At 52.2% G+C, this 17,374-nt stretch overlaps 1 protein-coding gene across 3 annotated transcripts; it reads right to left on the minus strand.

The window, feature by feature from the left end:
• Window positions 1-232: 232 nt before the first annotated feature.
• IGFBPL1 (insulin like growth factor binding protein like 1) lies at window positions 233-16,277 on the minus strand. 3 transcript variants are annotated; one of them, XM_087419484.1, is made up of 5 exons: window positions 15,793-16,277; window positions 7,160-7,269; window positions 6,330-6,446; window positions 4,594-4,690; window positions 233-2,427 (listed from the first exon to the last, which is right to left on the minus strand). In XM_087419484.1, exons 1-5 carry the CDS (start codon window positions 16,238-16,240, stop codon window positions 2,420-2,422), a joined length of 780 nt encoding a protein of 259 aa, XP_087275610.1. In that variant the 5' UTR covers window positions 16,241-16,277; the 3' UTR covers window positions 233-2,419. The 3 variants fall into 3 exon arrangements, with proteins under 3 accessions (XP_087275610.1, XP_087275609.1, XP_014637867.2); XM_087419483.1 differs by having other exon boundaries at window positions 4,555-4,690; XM_014782381.2 differs by lacking the exon at window positions 233-2,427 and having other exon boundaries at window positions 4,541-4,690.
• Between the last annotated feature and the right edge of the window lie 1,097 nt (window positions 16,278-17,374).

Below are 17,374 nucleotides of genomic sequence, written 5' to 3' on the forward strand. Positions count from 1 at the left end.
TCCCCAGGGCCACAGCATCCCTGTTCCTCCTGACACAGATTCACTAAGCATCTTACCAAGTCATCTCCCAACCATTCAAATCACAGAGGAAGTAACTGCAAACCTTGGATACGGAAACATCAACGTGTGGGGAGGAGGGGGAGAGGGAGTGGGAGGTACTGAGCAGGGAGGGGATGAGAGCAGGTCCCCAGCAGCCCCAACCCCCAACAGACAAGGAAAGCTTCCAGATTGATCAGTTTCAATTCCGACTTTATTCAAAGAAGGGGTTCCAATGTTTTGTGTGTGTGTGTGTGTGTGTGTGTGAGGAAGATCAGCCCTGAGCTAGCATCCATGCTAATCCTCCTCTTTTTGCTGAGGAAGACCAGCTCTGAGCTAACATCTATTGCCAATCCTCCTCCTTTTTTTTCCCCAAAGCCCCAGTAGATAGTTGTATGTCATAGCTGCACATCCTTCTAGTTGCTGTATGTGGGACGTGGCCTCAGCATGGCCGGAGAAGCGGTGTGTCGGTGCGCGCCCGGGATCCGAACCCGGGATCCGAACCCGGGCCGCCAGTAGCGGAGCGCACGCACTTAACCACTAAGCCACGGGGCCAGCCCAGGGGTTCCAATGTTTTAAAGTTTGAAAACTCCCCTCTAGTTTTATTCCCTTTCATTCAAATGAGGAAACCGAGGTCCAGAAAGTGAAAGGGACTTGCTCAGGGTCACACAGCCAGCCAGGGATGAACCCAAATGGGCCTCCTGTTTCTGGATTCCCAGGCCAGTCTCCTCCTGTGTAGTATGTCCGGGTGTTGCCACCCCAATAGTTCAGATATGGAGCAGCCAGGCTCAAAGGCAGAAAAGGCAATTCCAACAAGGACTCCAAAATGTAACGCCCAACGTGAGCACCAGGACGGCGTGCTGTGAACGCCGAGACGAGCCTGGATTAAGAGCCTGACCCCTGGGGACAGGGCAGCATCTTCCTGACACAGTTGCGAGACCATCCTGAGGAGCAGCACCACGGCGTAGAAGGAAGCTGAGGAGGGCCAGGCGCCTCCTGCTGGTCCTTCTCAGAGGCCTTCCAACCTCGGGCAAGCGCTTTTCTTGCAGAGCCTGACTTCTTCGCTTGTAAAGGCTGAGGGACATTCACACTCGCCCTGCCTGCCGTCTGGAGTTGGAAAGCGACCAGAGGTGCCAAAGGGCTTCATGAACTTTAAGGACCAACTTCATGTGACATCCCAATTCTGACTTTCAGAACATTTTAATCACTTTAGAGGATCTATTTTTTTAGCCCAGATATTAAATACTTTCTTTCTTTCTTTCGTCATTAAAAAAAAAAAAAAAGAGCCAGCCCTGGTGGTCTAGCTGTTACGATTCAGTGCTCACTCTCACCACGGCAGCCCGGGTTTGTTTCCCAGTAATGGAACCACACTACCCATCTGTCAGTTGTCATGTTGTGGTGGCGGTTACACAGAGAACTAAAACGAACAACTAGGATACACAACCATGCCCTGAAGCTTAACAGGAAAGAAAGAAGCCTTGTTCCTGGATGAGATCAAAACATCTCTAAGTTAAATGTATTCTCCCACACTGTAATTCCACAGCCCAGAGAGAGCATCTGACCCCGTTTTTACAATTTGATGTCCAGAAGCCAGCTCTCCATTGCCCACCTGGTTAGAGAATGTTGGGCTTGTTAACAAGTGGACATCTTGGTCCCCAAACACCCAGCCAAGGGGCCGCTGAGTCTGGTAAAGTGTCCATGTAGGACTAAACCTCTTTACACTAGGAAAATGGCAGGAAGAGAAGAGCTAGAACCAGCCTTCACACCCTAGTATGAAGCAATGCCATTTGTTTGAGGGAATACTGTTTTAAAAAGAATGCTAAGACCACACTCCCTGTATTTTTTCCGTAGGGCCATCTTACTCTAGGATGGCAGGGCTCGAAGGAATATGGGTAACATCCAGTCCAAATGCCACATTCACAGGTGAAGAGACCGAGACCCAGAGAGGGGAGGGACCTGTCTGGGTCACACAGCAGTTAGAGGTCAGGCAGAGGGCAGCGGGACCCTCCCCGCTCCTCCTACAACACACTGAGTCACAGAGCTCCACTAATGAGTCAGAGACAAATGGGGTAGAGTCACAGCTGACACAGGCCGCGCTCCAGCTTCAGAATTCCAAATGTACCATGACGAGACCTTCCCTGGGAGGGAGGAGTTACAAAAAGAACTCGCACAGAGCAATTCACTTCAACAGTATAAAAAAGCTACATGCAGTCTGTTTTCCTAACGTCTGCCCTGCTAAAAACTACATCTGCATACGAATCCAGTTTGCATCTAATTTTTAAAAACATACAAAAAGGGTCATCCACAAACACAGTTTTTCCAGCTCTTCACAAAGCAAAATGATCCATGACTTGACTTCTCCCTCATCCTGTGATCAATGTTTCTAAGACCCTGGAAGAAAAGAGGGAAAAGAATTAGGGAAAAGAAGCCTGCTCTGTCACAACCAACTGGGTGTTAAACGGAAGGTGGGGGAAGTGATCTATAACTTTAAATCTCTCCCCAGCAAGCAGGGGTGCCGGTGGGGAGCAGAGGGCCCTGTGGGGGTCCAAGAAGTACATCTAAGACCAATGGGGGGACGTTTCAGGGAGGCAGATTCCAGCTTAATATGAGGAAGAACTTTCAACTACTGGAAAACCCAAAGATGGTTGTCTGGTGGTGATGAGCTCCACATCCCTGGAGGTACGCAAGTGAGAGCTGGCCAATTCTGCATGTTGTAGAGGGAACTCAAGAACAGGGTGGTGGCAATGGTCTTGAATTCCATGGTTCTCTGTGGCAGCCTTTTGAAAACTCATCTATAATAGACTATATTCATAGCCCAGATTATTTCTGTTCAAAAAAAAATATATATATATAGTTTTTAAGTGTGTATATATATATATATACTTTTTAACTATATATATATATACTTTTTAACTATATATATATATACTTTTTAACTATATATATATATATATACTTTTTAACTATATATATATATATATATATACTTTTTAACTATATATATATATATATATTTAAAACATGAAACATATTGTGTGTGTGTATATAAAACAGCCAAGTGTCAGAAAGGCAACTTTAAGAGCTGTCTCCTAACTCTGCTGAATTCCTATTTGAGGGTTTTGTACCTTGTATTTTCCTCCCGGTTCCTAGGAGCTCTAACTACTTGCATCCACCCATCCTCCAACCCCAATGCCACATCCTCAGTGAAGCCTTCCTGTATTTTCCCCAGTTCTAAGCCGCTTCTCTCGCCTCAAACTCATACACACCCCTTATTTCCTAAACTTTGCATTCCTTATAGTTTGATGACATTCACTTTTTGGTCTCTGTGCGTCCCCTACAGACCTGACGTGGGGCCTTGTACTCAGAAGGTGCCCAACAATAGTGCTAAATATGGAATAATATGGATTACAACCACAGCAAAATCCTTCTGCTTTTCATAAACTACTAAAATTGTTTCTAATTTTTCCTGCTCTGTTAAAAACTTGTCAGTTGGCCTTGGTGATGGTGCCTGTTCCCTACTGTCCCTTCCTCTGCTCCTGTAAGAGGATCATGCATCCCTGCCCTCGGCCTCCTGTGAGAGGAGCAGACTTCCCCTGACTCCGCTGACGCTGGGCGTGGCCGTGCGACTTGCTCTGGATGACGGACTTAGCAGATGTGACATATGCCACATCTGAGCAGAAACTTTAAATGAGACTGTGTGCTGGGCTCAGTCTCTTGCTCGTCCCCTCTGCCACCAGAAAGGATATATTCCACATTGGGGCTGCTCCTGCAGCTGGTCCCAATATGAGAAGACACATGGAGCAGAGCCACAGCCAACCTACAGCCACGACACCGAATGTGAGCAAGAGATAAATGTTGCTGGCTGTGAACCAGTGAGGTTTGGGGGCTGTTAAGCAGCAAAAGCTGGCTAATAAAGGGATTCGTTTCACTAAGTTCACAGCCCACCCGGTGGCCGGTGACAGATGCAACCCCAGCTCTCACCTGGGTGACTATGAGGACTAAGCCACCTGGCCAGGGGAGAGGTACTGCTAAGCACGTATAGTGTTGAGGACATGGACCCCAGGCCTGGAGACAGCAGAGCTGCCAACAAGGAAGAACCGGGAACTGACGAATGAAGCACAGACCGTCTAGTTTGCAGGCATGTTTTCACACGGGTGCTGTCACAGTGACAAGGTCTGCTCTCGGTGCCCTCTCTAGGAGGACTCGGAGGAAATGCTCCGTTCAGCCTCAGAAACAGAAAAAAACAACTGGTCTTTTTCACCTTACGGACACCCACAATGTTCACAGTTTTTGACTTTGCATGTGAGGTGGGAGGCCCAGAAGAACATACTAGAGAGTCTACCTGCTAATCGTAATATGCTCCTACTCTTGTTTTGCATTCCTCTGGTTTCCTCGATTTATGTGTTTTTCTTCTTTTTTATTACACATCTTATAAGCCATCTCAGTCTCTTGTGACACAGGCGTATAAATACTGAAAATGACTTAGAGCATGCACATGAGTCCGTCACACGCGGTCACCTAGAGCTGGGAAGCGGAGGACCTGGTGTTTACTCAGACCTGTAACCATCACCGTGCCGTGGGACTGGGCCTCTCCAACCGCGTTGGCTGAATGGCATTGGTACACTCCTTCATCTTCCTTCCTCAGAGGGTTGATCTAGAAACAAAACAGGCAGGCAGTTTATACAGTTATATGGCACAGCAAAATCATTTCCTTATTTAGTTCTTAATGATACATCTGAACACTTGCTCCTTTTCAAAATGAGATAGAGCTCACTCTGTTTCTCTTCTTGCCTTGCCTGCCAGGAAAGAGTTAAATTTCCTTCTCAGCACCCTCTCTATCCTGGCTCTCATTTTAATGTTTCCTCTGCATTCCTGCCTTTTACTGTGAGCTACCTGGTCCTTTCACTGAAGGTGACAGGTATAGATTGTAAGTAAGATACTGCAAATTAAAAGAACAAAAATCTACTGACCAAGGAACGGCCCACAAGTGCTCCCGATGGAGGCAGCCTTTACGAAGTAACACCAGAGACACCCTTTCTCCCACTTTTCTAGTAATAAAGTGGGGGAATGTGCTTGAGTTGAAAAAGCCGTGGACCCAACTGCATCCTGAGTGTCTGAGCTGGGTGGAGAAGTCACCAGACCTCGCGGAGACGGGAGACAATAAGGAAGACAGCCTCAGGGGGAGCCTGTTCACATGCCCCTGCAGCGCAGATCCACAACCAGCTCTCTCCTCTCTGCTTTCTCTTGTTACAAGAACCTGTGAGTCACTCTACAGACTGGAGAGGGTTTGTGCACACCTTCTCATTTTGAGCTCAGGCCCATCATGCGGGAAGGGGGAGCCCTGTTTTCCTCATATTACAGGAGACTCGCAGGCAGGTCACAGGGGCCTTGGACGCTGCCCAGTCCAAAGCCCTCTGTCTACAGCTGTGGACACTGACGCTCAGAGAGGTAGAGTGGCTAGACCAACATGGACCCCCGTCGCGTCACTCCACCACTCTGTCAAACACACGGCATTGCCTCGTCTTAGCAACACTGCTGCAAGTGGCATGGAGGAGCCCGGGAGGAGGGCGTAAACGTCCGTCTTCCCTCTGCCCAGCCGTGTGGTCCTGGGCAACTGTAGTAGCTTCCTGTGCCTGCTGTAACAAATTACCACACACTTAATGGCTTAAAACCACCAAAATTTATTATCTACAGTTCTTGAGGTCAGAAGTCCAAGTGGGTCTCATTGGGCTAAAATCAAGGTGTCAGCAGGGCTGTCTTCTTTCTAGAGGCCCTAGGGGAAAATCCGTTTCCTGCCTTTCCATTCTAGAGGCCGCTGGCCTTCCTTGGCTTGTGGTCCCCTTCAAAGCCAGCAATGGCGGGTCATGTCTTTCTCACACTGCCATCTCTCTGGCTCTTTCCTGCCTCCCTCTCCCATGTTTCAAGGACTCTCGTGATTACACTGGGCCCACCCAGATAATCCAGGATCACTTCCTTATTAAAGTCAGCTGGTCAGCAACCTTACTTCCACCTGCAACCTTAACCCCCTCTTGCCATATAACATAACATATCTATGGGTCTTGGGGATGAGGACGTGGACACCTTTCCAGGGCCCTAACTCTGCCTACCGCTGAAGATCACTCATGCTCTCAGGGTCACACTGCCTGCCCTCCTCTCCGCACAGTAATTGCAGGGCCCAATGAGAAATGGCTAACAGCACCTTTGAAACATGTCACATGTTATAAAAATATAAAGGGTGCTTTATGAAAGCTGGTCAATAATAGCCAGTAATCCTAAACAAATGAGATGCTCACCAAAATCCAGGCCGTGGCCTCATGGTCAGAAGGGCCGCCTCGCACCTGGACACCTATATTGACGTGGTCCCCAGGCAGGTCCTCCAGCACCTGGGTGCCCTCGGGAGACTGTGTGACCTACGGAGGACAGAAAAACCAGGCGTGGTTTAGCAAAAGCATCTCTGCATGAGGACCACCCCACGGTAGCCTCGCTGTCTTCATCTTCCCACTGACTCAAAGGCTGACACCCTGCACCTCTTATTCCTATTAAAACGTCAGTCGCTTTTTAAACATGAATGTATGTGCAGACAGCACCCCCTGCTGGACAGCGAAGATGTGGACACCACCACTATCTCGCAGAAGCAGTTCAGAATGTCACGGCTCTTCTCAAGGCCCTTGAGACCAACGAGGGGACAACATATGCTGTGATCCAAGCCAGTCTCTCAAAAACTGATCTGCAGGAAGATCTAGTTTGGGAATAAGATTGGGTCATCTGCCACCAGCGAAGGCTTTCTATACCCCAGATCCAGTGAAGTAGGCTCTGACGTCATTCCTGCTGATCTAGGCTAGATAAACAGTAGAACTTTCCGGACAGCTAGTGGCTGAGGGAGCAAGTGACACAAGAAGGATGGCAACTCCCCTTCTCTGAGGAGAGCTCTAGGGTAAAAGTTTTGAGGCATAAACACGGAGGCAGAGGAGTGGTATATAAGGTATCTTTTTTAAATCCTCTGATCACATACAAAGGTATACACACAAACACACTTAAAAGAAAACACATTTACACCTCTCTCTCTCTCTCACTCACACACACACATACACACACACACACATGAGTTCTTGGATACAAATACCTTCCTCCACGTGATGACGGGCGTGGGCACAGCCCTCACCTCGCAGGACAGGTACACCTGTGCCCCGGTGACGTTGTGAACACTCCGAGGGGGAAGGACGACCACGGGAGCTGGGAGAAGATGACAAGGGAACATAGCCTTTGCCCTACCAGTTCCGGGCACCCACCTCGGAACCTCCGGGCCGGTGGAGGGCTTGCTGGGCCGGCTGACGAGAGGGGCGCGGGGCAGAGCTCTCCTCACCTGAAGAACACGCTCAGAATCGCACGAGAGAGCTCCTCAGACCCGGGAGGAGGCCGGCAGGGTCCACACCCACCACCTTTGTTCCACCAACAGGAAAGCAGGGGTCCAGAGAGGAAGGCGACTTCCCCAAGTCACCCAGCACGGCTGTGGCAGAGCTCCCACCTCGTCACGCTCCCCGCTGGGCCCCGGCCGCCATCTGCTCACAGCTCAACGACACACTGGCAGGCTCTGGGAGGGGCAGAGTCTCCTAACAGACGGGCTGTTCTCCTTCACTGGAGGGTGTCTCAGAGAACAATGCCAGCGGAACAGCTGCACTCAGCCTGGAGCCCAGACCCCAGGTCCCTTCCAGACGCCCATTTGCATAACGCAGACTCCACACAGGGCCTCCCCCACACCCCCCATCCCCAGGCGGGGAAGCTGGTGTAGGGACCGAGGAAGCCAAGCCTGGCTGCCCTTCCAGACAAGGAATGAGACAATGTGGTTCCAGGCTGCCAAACATTACAGAAAGGAGAGGGAGGGTGTGGCTCGCCGGGTGGGACCAGGGAGATGCTGGCATCTGAGATAGAAATTCTTAGCTGATACTCCACATCCTGCCCTCATCCCTGTGCCCAGCATCTGCTCTGCTCACACTAGGACTAAAAGAAGCCAGTCCAGCCCCCTTGGGCTTTGGGCCCTCCATCCAGCTCCTCAGCGTGCCTGCCCGCACTGTCCTGCCTTCCCTCTGCAGGAAATGCACCCCCAGCCCCACAGGTGCACGGCTCCCCACACCGCAAGGCCTAGAGGGGATGTGTCAGGGGGTCTGTGCCTCTCTGACCTGCTGAATCACAGCCTGCCTTGCAGTCCAGGTGCCTCCACGGGGTCTCAACTGCACTAGACGGCAAGCTCGGCCCACCCTTGCATCTGGCCCCACGGTGTTTGGGGCAAGGTGCAATGTGCAGGCCTGGCGAGGGAAACGCTCTCTGCTTGGTTTGCTCATCCGTAAGATGGGGAGAGTACCCCTGCTTCACAGGGCTGCCAAGCTGACCCTCCCACGCGGGGAGTGTGAAAAGTGATGGCTTAAGTGACCGCAGTACGCAAGGCGGGGTCAGGAGCAGGTCTGGTAAACAGATGACTGGATTAAGAAACACGTTCATCCTCTGGCCATCAAACTGCGGAGTCTAGGACTCCTGGGGCTTTGCCTGGGGACCCAAGGACAGCCCTGGAGAGGGAGAGGTTCCTCGCCCACCTGGGGAGGCTGCAATGAAAAAGGAGAACAAAGGGAGGGAGACAGAGGCAGGAGGCAGTGGGGGAGGGATGGGAGGGAAAGGGCGCAGAAATGGAGTGGTCTGGCCCCTCCAGACAGACTGGAAAGAGATCTGGTCGAGCCAGTGCCAAAAAGTCTCTGGGAAGCTGTCTTAGAGCTAGAGTCTCAAACTGGAGGGGCCCAACTCCACAAGACCTGACTGTGATGTGCTCATCTGGCCTCCACTGCACGCCTCCAGTGACTGAGAGCTCACTACCTATCGAGCCAAGCCCTTCCTTCCATCCTTGGAGGGCTCTGCTGGTGAAAAAGCTTGTCCTCATCTGGAGCTAAAACTCGCCTCCCTGTAATGCCTAGCTGTTGCCCCCAGGGCTGCCCTCTGGAGCCCACAGCCCCCTGAAGCCCTGATGGCCTCCAGGCGTTGAATACAGGCACTGCCCTCCCCACCCCCAGGCTGCTTTCGTCCCCTCAGCCTGATCAGCCCACTCCTTCAGTTGTGACCATGTGACTCCCTCTAAGCACCACCCTCATCCTGAGTGTGGCCAATGTCCCCCTGTGAGCCAAGGTCCTGGGCTTCTAACACTGCCTGACACGCCCCAGCCACCTGCCCGGCTGCCACAAAGAACCACACCACCCCTGCTCCCTGGCAGGAGCCCCATCTGCGACAGACAACAAAGAGAATCTAATTTACCCTCATCTTCCCGCCAGCATCGCCTCCCCCGGAGCCCAAACCAGTCCTCAAATGGCTCGCTGTGGGAACAATCAGAACCACATCTTATTCCAAAGCCCTCAACGGATTCCAAAAGGACACTCAATCAACGTGTTTTACTTTCGTTCATGTAAAGTCATAAATTTTAAATGAGATTTCATCAATCCCTTTCAGGCCTAAATGAATAAACCAGTAAATCACATTTCATCTTTCTCTCTCCTTACATTTCCCTCTCCCTCCCCTTCAATAACTACAATTAAGAAAGACTGCCTTGGAAATAGTCTTTGCTACTGATTTTGTGGCAGAAAATACGATTTATTTTACAAACGAGCCGCCTGCCTGCGATAATAAAGTGACATTCAAATTTTTATTTTAAATTGACATGCACTCCTGGTGTACAAGTCTAAGTTCTGACAAACGCAGACAGTCGTGTAACCACCACTTTGGTTACCCAAAGCAGAGAACAGTTATCCTAAAAAATTTCCTCACGCTGCTCTTCGTTACAGTAATCTGGTTTTAATTTTAACATACCTGATTTTAAATTTAAAATATTTTTATCCATATTAGCTCTTTATAAGCAGTGATCATCATCATAATAAAATAGTGGTAATAATGCCCCCAGCTAACACTGAGGGCTTGCTGGTGCTGGGCACTCTTCTTCTGCTTACAGGGATTAACCTGTTTGATCTTTCTGACAATCTCACCAGCTGCCAGCTGAGGAAGCTAGCCAGGGTCACCCAGCCTTAACTGGCAGGCGAGGCTATGAGCCCAGGGGTCTGGCTCCGAGCTCTGTCCTACACCATCTTGCCTTCTTCTTAGATGACACTTCCACGTACACACCCCTTTCATCCTCACACCAGCCCTGGAAAGGAGGTGTTTTTATCCCCATTTTACAGATGAGAAAACGAAGGCTCAGAGAGGCGAGGTGCCTGGAGGAGCAGGGACTCAAACCCAGGCACCCTGATTCCATTAATTCCATGCTGACTTTTAAAATGAAACATCTGTTATCTGTGTGGACTCCACTGCAGAATAAGAAAGAGTCCCTTAGGGATTGTGTGGGGGTCCCTGAGACCACCCCCAGGTTCAGTGATTCACCAGGAGGACTCAAGGACTCCACAGAGTTGTGCTCACAGCTGTGATTTATCACAGGGAAAGGAGACAGAGCAAACCAGCAAAGGAAAAGGCTCATGGGGTGAAGACCGGGGACACCAAGCATGGCTTCCAAGAGCCTCTCCCAGTGGAGTCACACATGACACGCTCAGTTGAATTGTGACAACATGTGTGAAATGCCTTCTACTGGGGAAGCTCACTGGACACTCAGTGCCCAGGATTTTTACTGGGAGCAGGTCACCTAGGCAGCCTCTGCCTACTCCACACCAAAATCCCAGGCTCCCGGAAGGAAAGCAGGTGTGAGCTGTCCTCTGCATGCTTGAGGCACGGCGGGCTGCGCTCATCAGTTCTGGGAATGGTGGGAACCCTCCCGAAATCCAAGTTCCCAGATGCCAAACAAGGGTCAACCTTGCCAGCAGGCCTCTCTAAGGATACCGTCTCAGGCCTGTGCTATTAACTCTTTTCTGCGCAGGAATGAAACCCTCCAAACATCACCCCCCCGCGCTTGTGAAGATAACATTAAATGGGCCATGTGTCCTTAACACTAGCAGGACATTCCCAGTCCTACTGTCCCCAAAGGATCATTCGAGTATGGCACTGGGGTGCTCAGCGTCACGGCTACCACAGGCAAGAGGAACCCAGGATCAAATCCTGTCTCTGCCACACCCCAGTGCTGTGACCTGGCCTCAGTTTCTTCTTCTTGAAAATGGGCACAGGAGTCCACTCCCCCCACCCCTCCCCACAGGCTGTTATGAGGAACAGTTACAAGACCCCTTGCAAACTGTAAAAGGCTTCCATGGAGAGACCTGAGGACTTGGCAGGTTGTGCAACCCCACAGCAGTCTCCTGGGAGGTGCCTTGCCTGCTCAAGACCCTCTACGGCCTCTGGTGAGCAGGCCTATCGGTGAGTCCTGCCCGGACGCTCCAGAGGCCACGGCCCAGGGCCCTCACTCTGGCGAGCTTAGGCCACAGCCTCCCACCTTATGTTGCCAGAGCAGCCACACCCCTGGAAGAGCCAGGGCTTTCCTTCTCCTGCCTTTGACAAGAGTAATGTGGCTTTCACGAGGGAAGATGCGGCTGGTCAGCCCAGTTTGTGAATGTGCCAGCTTCATCTCTCTAGCAATTCCTTGCTAAATACTTGTTTCCTTCTGCTGGTGCCAGCAACAGCCCTGGAAATGCCAGGATGGCACAAATCCACCCATCAGGTAACAGAATCGTCACCCAGGTGTGCAGCCACAGGGGCAGCACTGTGGGTGGGCGAAATAGTGCCAAGGGAAACTCAAGTGTGGTGTGGGGGTGGGTAGTCGCCAACCATTTCCTCCTCATCTGCAAATGAAGATAACGACTGGGGCCCCACATCCTCCGGGGTGAAGGGAGAAAATGGGTGTGACTGCATCATTAACCGCGTGGATCTGTACAAATGAAAGGGATCGATGTTATCATTACAGCGTGTGGCGATCTGTCCCCCCGCCCCGTCAACTAAGCATGTCCTTGATGGCTGGAAGGAAGATCTTCCCAAGCGCCTCTGAGATTTCTTTAAAGTTAATGGTGCTGGGGAAAGAAAGAATATCAAAACATCCCTCAGGACCCCATCTGCTCCTATGAAAAAGCGCACAACCAGAGAGTTTAACAATCAACGCACTGAACAGCCCTGATAATTTACGCTAATAGTCATGTTACGAAGTGGAACGAGGAACAGCTTAATCCCGCTCCCTGCAGCCTGCGCTGCACACCCCCTCCCTCGGCATGGAAGGCTGCTGAGCGCGAGGCCCCCTTCTTTGTCCCTCTCACAAAGTGGCACTCGCTGCCTCTCCTGGTTACCTGGTAACATGCGCCTCACACAGACTGAGATTTCTAAGTGGGGCCGGAATTTCAACCGAGGTGAATTTTCTAAGATTCAGGATTCAAGAGCTCATGGAAGCTTCCGGGGCTCAGTGCCCTGGTGGGCAATGGCACGGGACCCTGTTCCTATCTAATTTAGCATTCAAAACACGACATCAACCTGCTGTCTGCAGGATCCCAACCCCCTCCCAACGTTAGCAAATTGCATCTATAGAACAACATAGTTGTTTAAAGTAATGATAGCAAGAATAACATCAATAACAACAGTAATAATAATAATGCCATTCCATCTTACAGTCGAGAAATGGAACCAATAATTTAGTACAGAATGAAGCTTCACCCCTTAGCCTGGCACTCAAGACTTGCAATGACCCCACCCCAAACTACTCTGGGCCTCACCTCCTCCTCCAACCATCCCACTGGGCAGCTGTCCAGCAGGCCCACTGTCCACCGTGGCCACAGGACCCCCACCTCCGTGCCTTGTTCATGCTGTGTCTCCTCATCCTCCCCTTCTCAGCCCAGGAATTTTCTCCCCGTGCTTCCAGGCTCCTCTCAGATGCTTCCCCTTCTGTGAAGCTGTCCCTGTTCCTCTTAGGAGCAGTCACCCAGGGCACAACAGAGAAACCAGCAACAAGCCTTGGGGGAAAAACAGGAAGGTGGATCCAGACCAAGAAAGTTTCAAGGTTCAAGGGTAGCCAGTTTGCGGCACCTTCCTAATCAGATTGCCAGCGGGCTAGAGATGCATGGCCCCATCAGAAAAGAGCCAGGAAGACCCACACTAGAGGCCCAGCTCAGCTAGGAGCTAGCCATGGGGCTCCAGGGAATTCCCCTCTGCATGCCTCAGTTTTCCCTTCTATTAAATGGGAGTGGGACCTGGCCAGGGTAGTTGTAAAAATCAAGTAAGAACATGGGATGCAAAAGTGATTTCCAATAGTAAAGAATTATTCATATGTGGGAATATAGTGGGTCTTCAATAAACATGTGTTGATCAAAGGATTACTCTCATTATCAGGCATTTTGGGGCATTTCAGAACATAGGAGGAAAGGTCAGAATTTAAGCCTGAAAACTTTTCCAATGCTCCTCAGAGGCATGTCTAAGAATACTTCCCAGCCTGCTCAGAGCCTGATAAATATTTACGCAGACCTCCTTCCGTCACAGTCACGAGCTCACTTACTGAAGGAGGAGGTGAGGAGGCGAGGAGCGAAGCGGTGATTTTATTACCAATATTGAAGCCATCCGGCTGCTGCTCTGACTCAGTCTGTTCTCCTGCAACCAGGGTCCCTAGGGGCATTGTTAGAAAGTGCTCCCACTGTGTTCTCTGAACAAAGGATGGCTTCAGGGCAGCATGGAAGGAGGTGCCGCCTCCACCAGCTAGGAAAGACCCCCTGTCCACACTTTCATGCTTCACCAGGACACAAGGCAGGGGCCACACAGACATTTCAGGACAAAAAGTGACAGGAAAACTGCCCGGGTCTGTGGCGGATGACACAATCGCTGGTGGGGAAGAAGAGCTAAATTCCGGGGAGGCCTGATGCCTGTCACTAATGGAATCATTAAAAGCAGCTTCTGAATTGCCTCCGTTTGGCCCCGTGAACATCTTTACTCCCGAGTTCTGTGCCTGGGGGGCCTCAGAGCCCATAGATTGGAGTGGAGGGGCTGTCACATTTACTTGTCATTGGTAATTTTCAATGAATTAGGGGTATGGAGTTTCTGCCTGCCATCTGGCCGCATTCTGGTAACCACGGCAACCACCACCTGCCTGACTTAACACTATCAAGTCCTGTCCTGAAAGAGCACTGAACAGGGTGAGGGGGCCTGGGAGCTGGTCAGGCCTTACTGGTCACCCTGGACAAGTCCCCTGCCCCCTGGGTCTCAGTCTCCTCTGCAGCATAGCAGATTTAGTCTAAATGCCTTTAGGGTGGCCCTCTCAGGAACAGAATACCACTCCAGGGAGAAATCATCTGAGACCGTCAGCACTGGTCAGCTTCTGGGGACCTGGTCAGCACTTCTGTCTCCCCACATGGAGGGATAGTGTTACCTGTCTGCAAACAAAGAGAACCGCCTGTGAATAACTGCTGAGGAAAGCAGACTGTAAGAACAAGTGACAGGAACTAGAAGGAGGGAGACAGGACTGTTTAAACGCCTTAGGGCAGAAGCAAATGTTCAGAGTAGAAGGGACAGGGGGTGACACTGCCCAGAGGGGGAAGGGACCAGCCCAAGGTTGCTCAAGGAGCCAGCAGCAGCATGGGGAGCCCCAACCAGGAACAGCCAACAGTGACTCTCCTGTGCACCGGCACTGCCTCAGCCTCCTCAACGGGCCACACATTGTTTCATGTTTCCGGGAAGAGGAGCCTTCCCGCCCCATCTCCAACAACCTGTTGGGACTCCTGGACTTCAGTGCGTCTACCTGGAATGCCTGGGGGGAAATAAAACTAGAAACTTCCCAAGGTCTGGGAAGGGCCTCCCCCCACCCCCAAGCTTTCCTTGTTGGAGCTGAAGTCATTACACTGACGTAGGCACCTAGGTCTGGACTTGGTCTCAGGTCCAGGCCAGAGTCCCAAGAGGACTTCCTGGGGCTCTTGGGCCACAAGCTCCCTGACCCTAAACTCTCCAGTGCCTCCTCCAGGCCACATAGACAGGGGCAGTTCTCCAAAACCTAACTGGCCCGCAGGGCGCTTCGCTAGACATCCCTGTATTTATGTTCTGGTTATTTTCGTTTGATTTTGTAAAATTATGTAAAGAGGGTGGACAACAATGGTACCCACAGGCGACTTGACTGCGATGTTAATGAAGCTGAGTTGCTAGGTTCCCAGCGATGATTAATTTTCGATTTCTTTCTTTAAAGCAGGACCCTCCAAATTAAATAGGCCTTAGCCCCACAAAACCTGGGTCTGCCCCTGAGGGCACCATCATCTTTTCAGAGTCTAGGTCTCCAAAGGTCTTACCTGTCCCGGGCGGGAGCTCCCTCGCGCCCCTCAGCAGGGCCCCAGCCCTGGTGTTCTGGCCCGGCGACTAGGGCCTCCTGAGGTCTGGAGCTCCTCCTCCTCCGGCATCTTCACCTTCCCTCCCTTCCCATTCAAACAACTTCCCCCCGGGGTGCCACAACCTGGGGACTCGGACCCAGTGGGAATTACCACCCCCCCTCCCAGCCCCCAACTCCTAGTCTTGTGGAGGCAAACATGCCAGGCCGGCAAGTAACTGCATCAGCAAGTACTTAAGCACCAAAGCGGACAGCAGGCTCACCAACACTCCGACCAGCACGGTGGCTGGTGGCTCCATGAGCTTGGTGAGGGAGGGTGCAGGATGTGGATTCCTGCCCCAGTCTCCTTGAGCTCCTGGCCAGATAAGAAACCCTGCTCCCAATAGGAAAACTGAGGCCCAGGCAGCGCTGTTCTTCGCGGTGCAAGGGGGATCCTTCGCCCCACACCCCAAACAGTTGGGGTCCCTCTTTCTCCACCCGCTGCCGCACGTTGGGGCGGAAGCCAGACTCACCAAATTCGCAGGGGCCGTCGCGCGCCTTGTGCAGGTGGCCGGGGTGCGCGCGGGGCGCGTGCCGGGCGCGCAGGCGCAGCGCGCAGACACTGGGGTAGGAGCGGCCGTCGGAACCGCAGACGGCGCCGCGCTGCGCGCACACGCAGAGCCCGGTGCCCTCGGGCGCCGCCCCCGCGGCGCGGCTCGCGCACACCAGCCCGGGGCCACAGCGCGCGCCGGCCCGCCCTCCGCAGCTCGCGCCCTCGGCGCCCAGGCAGAGCGCGCAACAGCCGCACTCGTCGCGCGCCGCGATCCTGGGCGCGGGGCAGCGCGCGGGCGCCGTACAGCGCTCCGGCCGGCACGGACCGCACTGGGGGCGCCGGCCGCCGGCGCCGCGGAGCCCAAGGCCCGGGGCCAGCGGCGGCAGCAGCAGAAGCAGCAGCGGGAAGAGCACGGGTGGGCGCGGCATGGTTTGCTCCGGGACGCCAGTGGTGCTTCTGCTTCCCGCTCTGCTCTGCGCGCGCGGCGCAGCCACCCCGCCCGCCCCGCGGCCGCTGATTGGCCGGGCCTGCACCGCGGGGCGCCCGCAGACGGCTGCCCGGCCCGGGACCAGAGCGCCGGGGTGGGCTCCTGGCCTGCCCGGGGCTCCGAGCTGGAGGGATGTCCCGAGACCCGCTCTCCGACACCCGGTGGCTCTTGGAGACCTAGTAGGGACGGGAACTTGCCTGAGGTCGCTCTGGGGGAGCTAGAACTGGGTGTACGGTTTCCAGATCCAAGGCAGGCTCCAAATACTATGCCCGTTAATCGAGAAGGATGGGCTCTTTTCTTTCTTTACTTTTGCAGGTAGTAGTTTTCAAAGTTTTATATTATTTATTTATTTATTTTTGTGAGGAGATCAGCCCTGTGCTAACATCTGCCAATCCTCCTCTTTTTTTTCCTGAGGAAGACTGGCCCTGGGCTACATCCGTGCCCTTCTTCCTCCACTTTATATGGGCTGCTGCCACAGCGTGGCTTGACAAGCAGTGCCTCTGTGCGTGCCCGGATCCGAACTGGCGAACCCCGGGCCGCTGCAGCGCAGTGCGCGCACTTAACCACTTGCGCCACGGGGCCAGCCCCAAAGTTTTATTTTAAAAAGGGAATATAGTTTAAAATGTCAGAGTTTACAAATAGATGTAATGATGAAAAGAGGGGTTCCCTTCCACCCTGTGTCCCAATGACCCAACCCAACCTCAAGAGGCCACTCTTGTTATCAGGTTTTTGTGTATCTTTCCAGGAGTTTTGTATACCTATAAAAAAGCACAAGTGATTGTATAGCCCCTTCCTTTAAACACACACACACACACACAGACACACACTAGCATGCCCTACCATTACTCTGCACCTGGTTTTTCCACCTATGGTATTTCCCCACATCTTACTATTTGAAATTGGGCTTCTTGTACAATCAGTGAAGCATAGTTTAATTGGCTTTTTTCCCGTAATGCGACATAAAGTCATGGTGCATGTCACAGTCAGCAGTGACTTTGGTTGTGATGAGATGGTGATACATTTTGGATTGACCTCGTGCTTTTTAACTTGGCACAGTGTTTAATGGCACAAAAAC

This window comes from Ceratotherium simum, chromosome 29 (genome assembly GCF_057802395.1).
Source record: "Ceratotherium simum simum isolate JZ-2026a chromosome 29, ASM5780239v1, whole genome shotgun sequence".
Classification (NCBI taxonomy): Eukaryota; Metazoa; Chordata; class Mammalia; order Perissodactyla; family Rhinocerotidae; genus Ceratotherium; species Ceratotherium simum.

Excerpts from the sequence above, each read along its gene's own strand:
- IGFBPL1 (XM_014782381.2), bottom strand. The coding sequence starts at position 16,240 with ATGCCGCGCCCACCCGTGCTCTTCCCGCTGCTGCTTCTGCTGCTGCCG. Across the intron at positions 7,270-15,792 it reads CGACGGCCCCTGCGAATTTG|CTCCCGTGGTCGTCCTTCCC; the intron begins GTGAGTCTGGCT and ends ATCTTCTCCCAG. Across the intron at positions 6,447-7,159 it reads CCGTCATCACGTGGAGGAAG|GTCACACAGTCTCCCGAGGG; the intron begins GTATTTGTATCC and ends TGTCCTCCGTAG.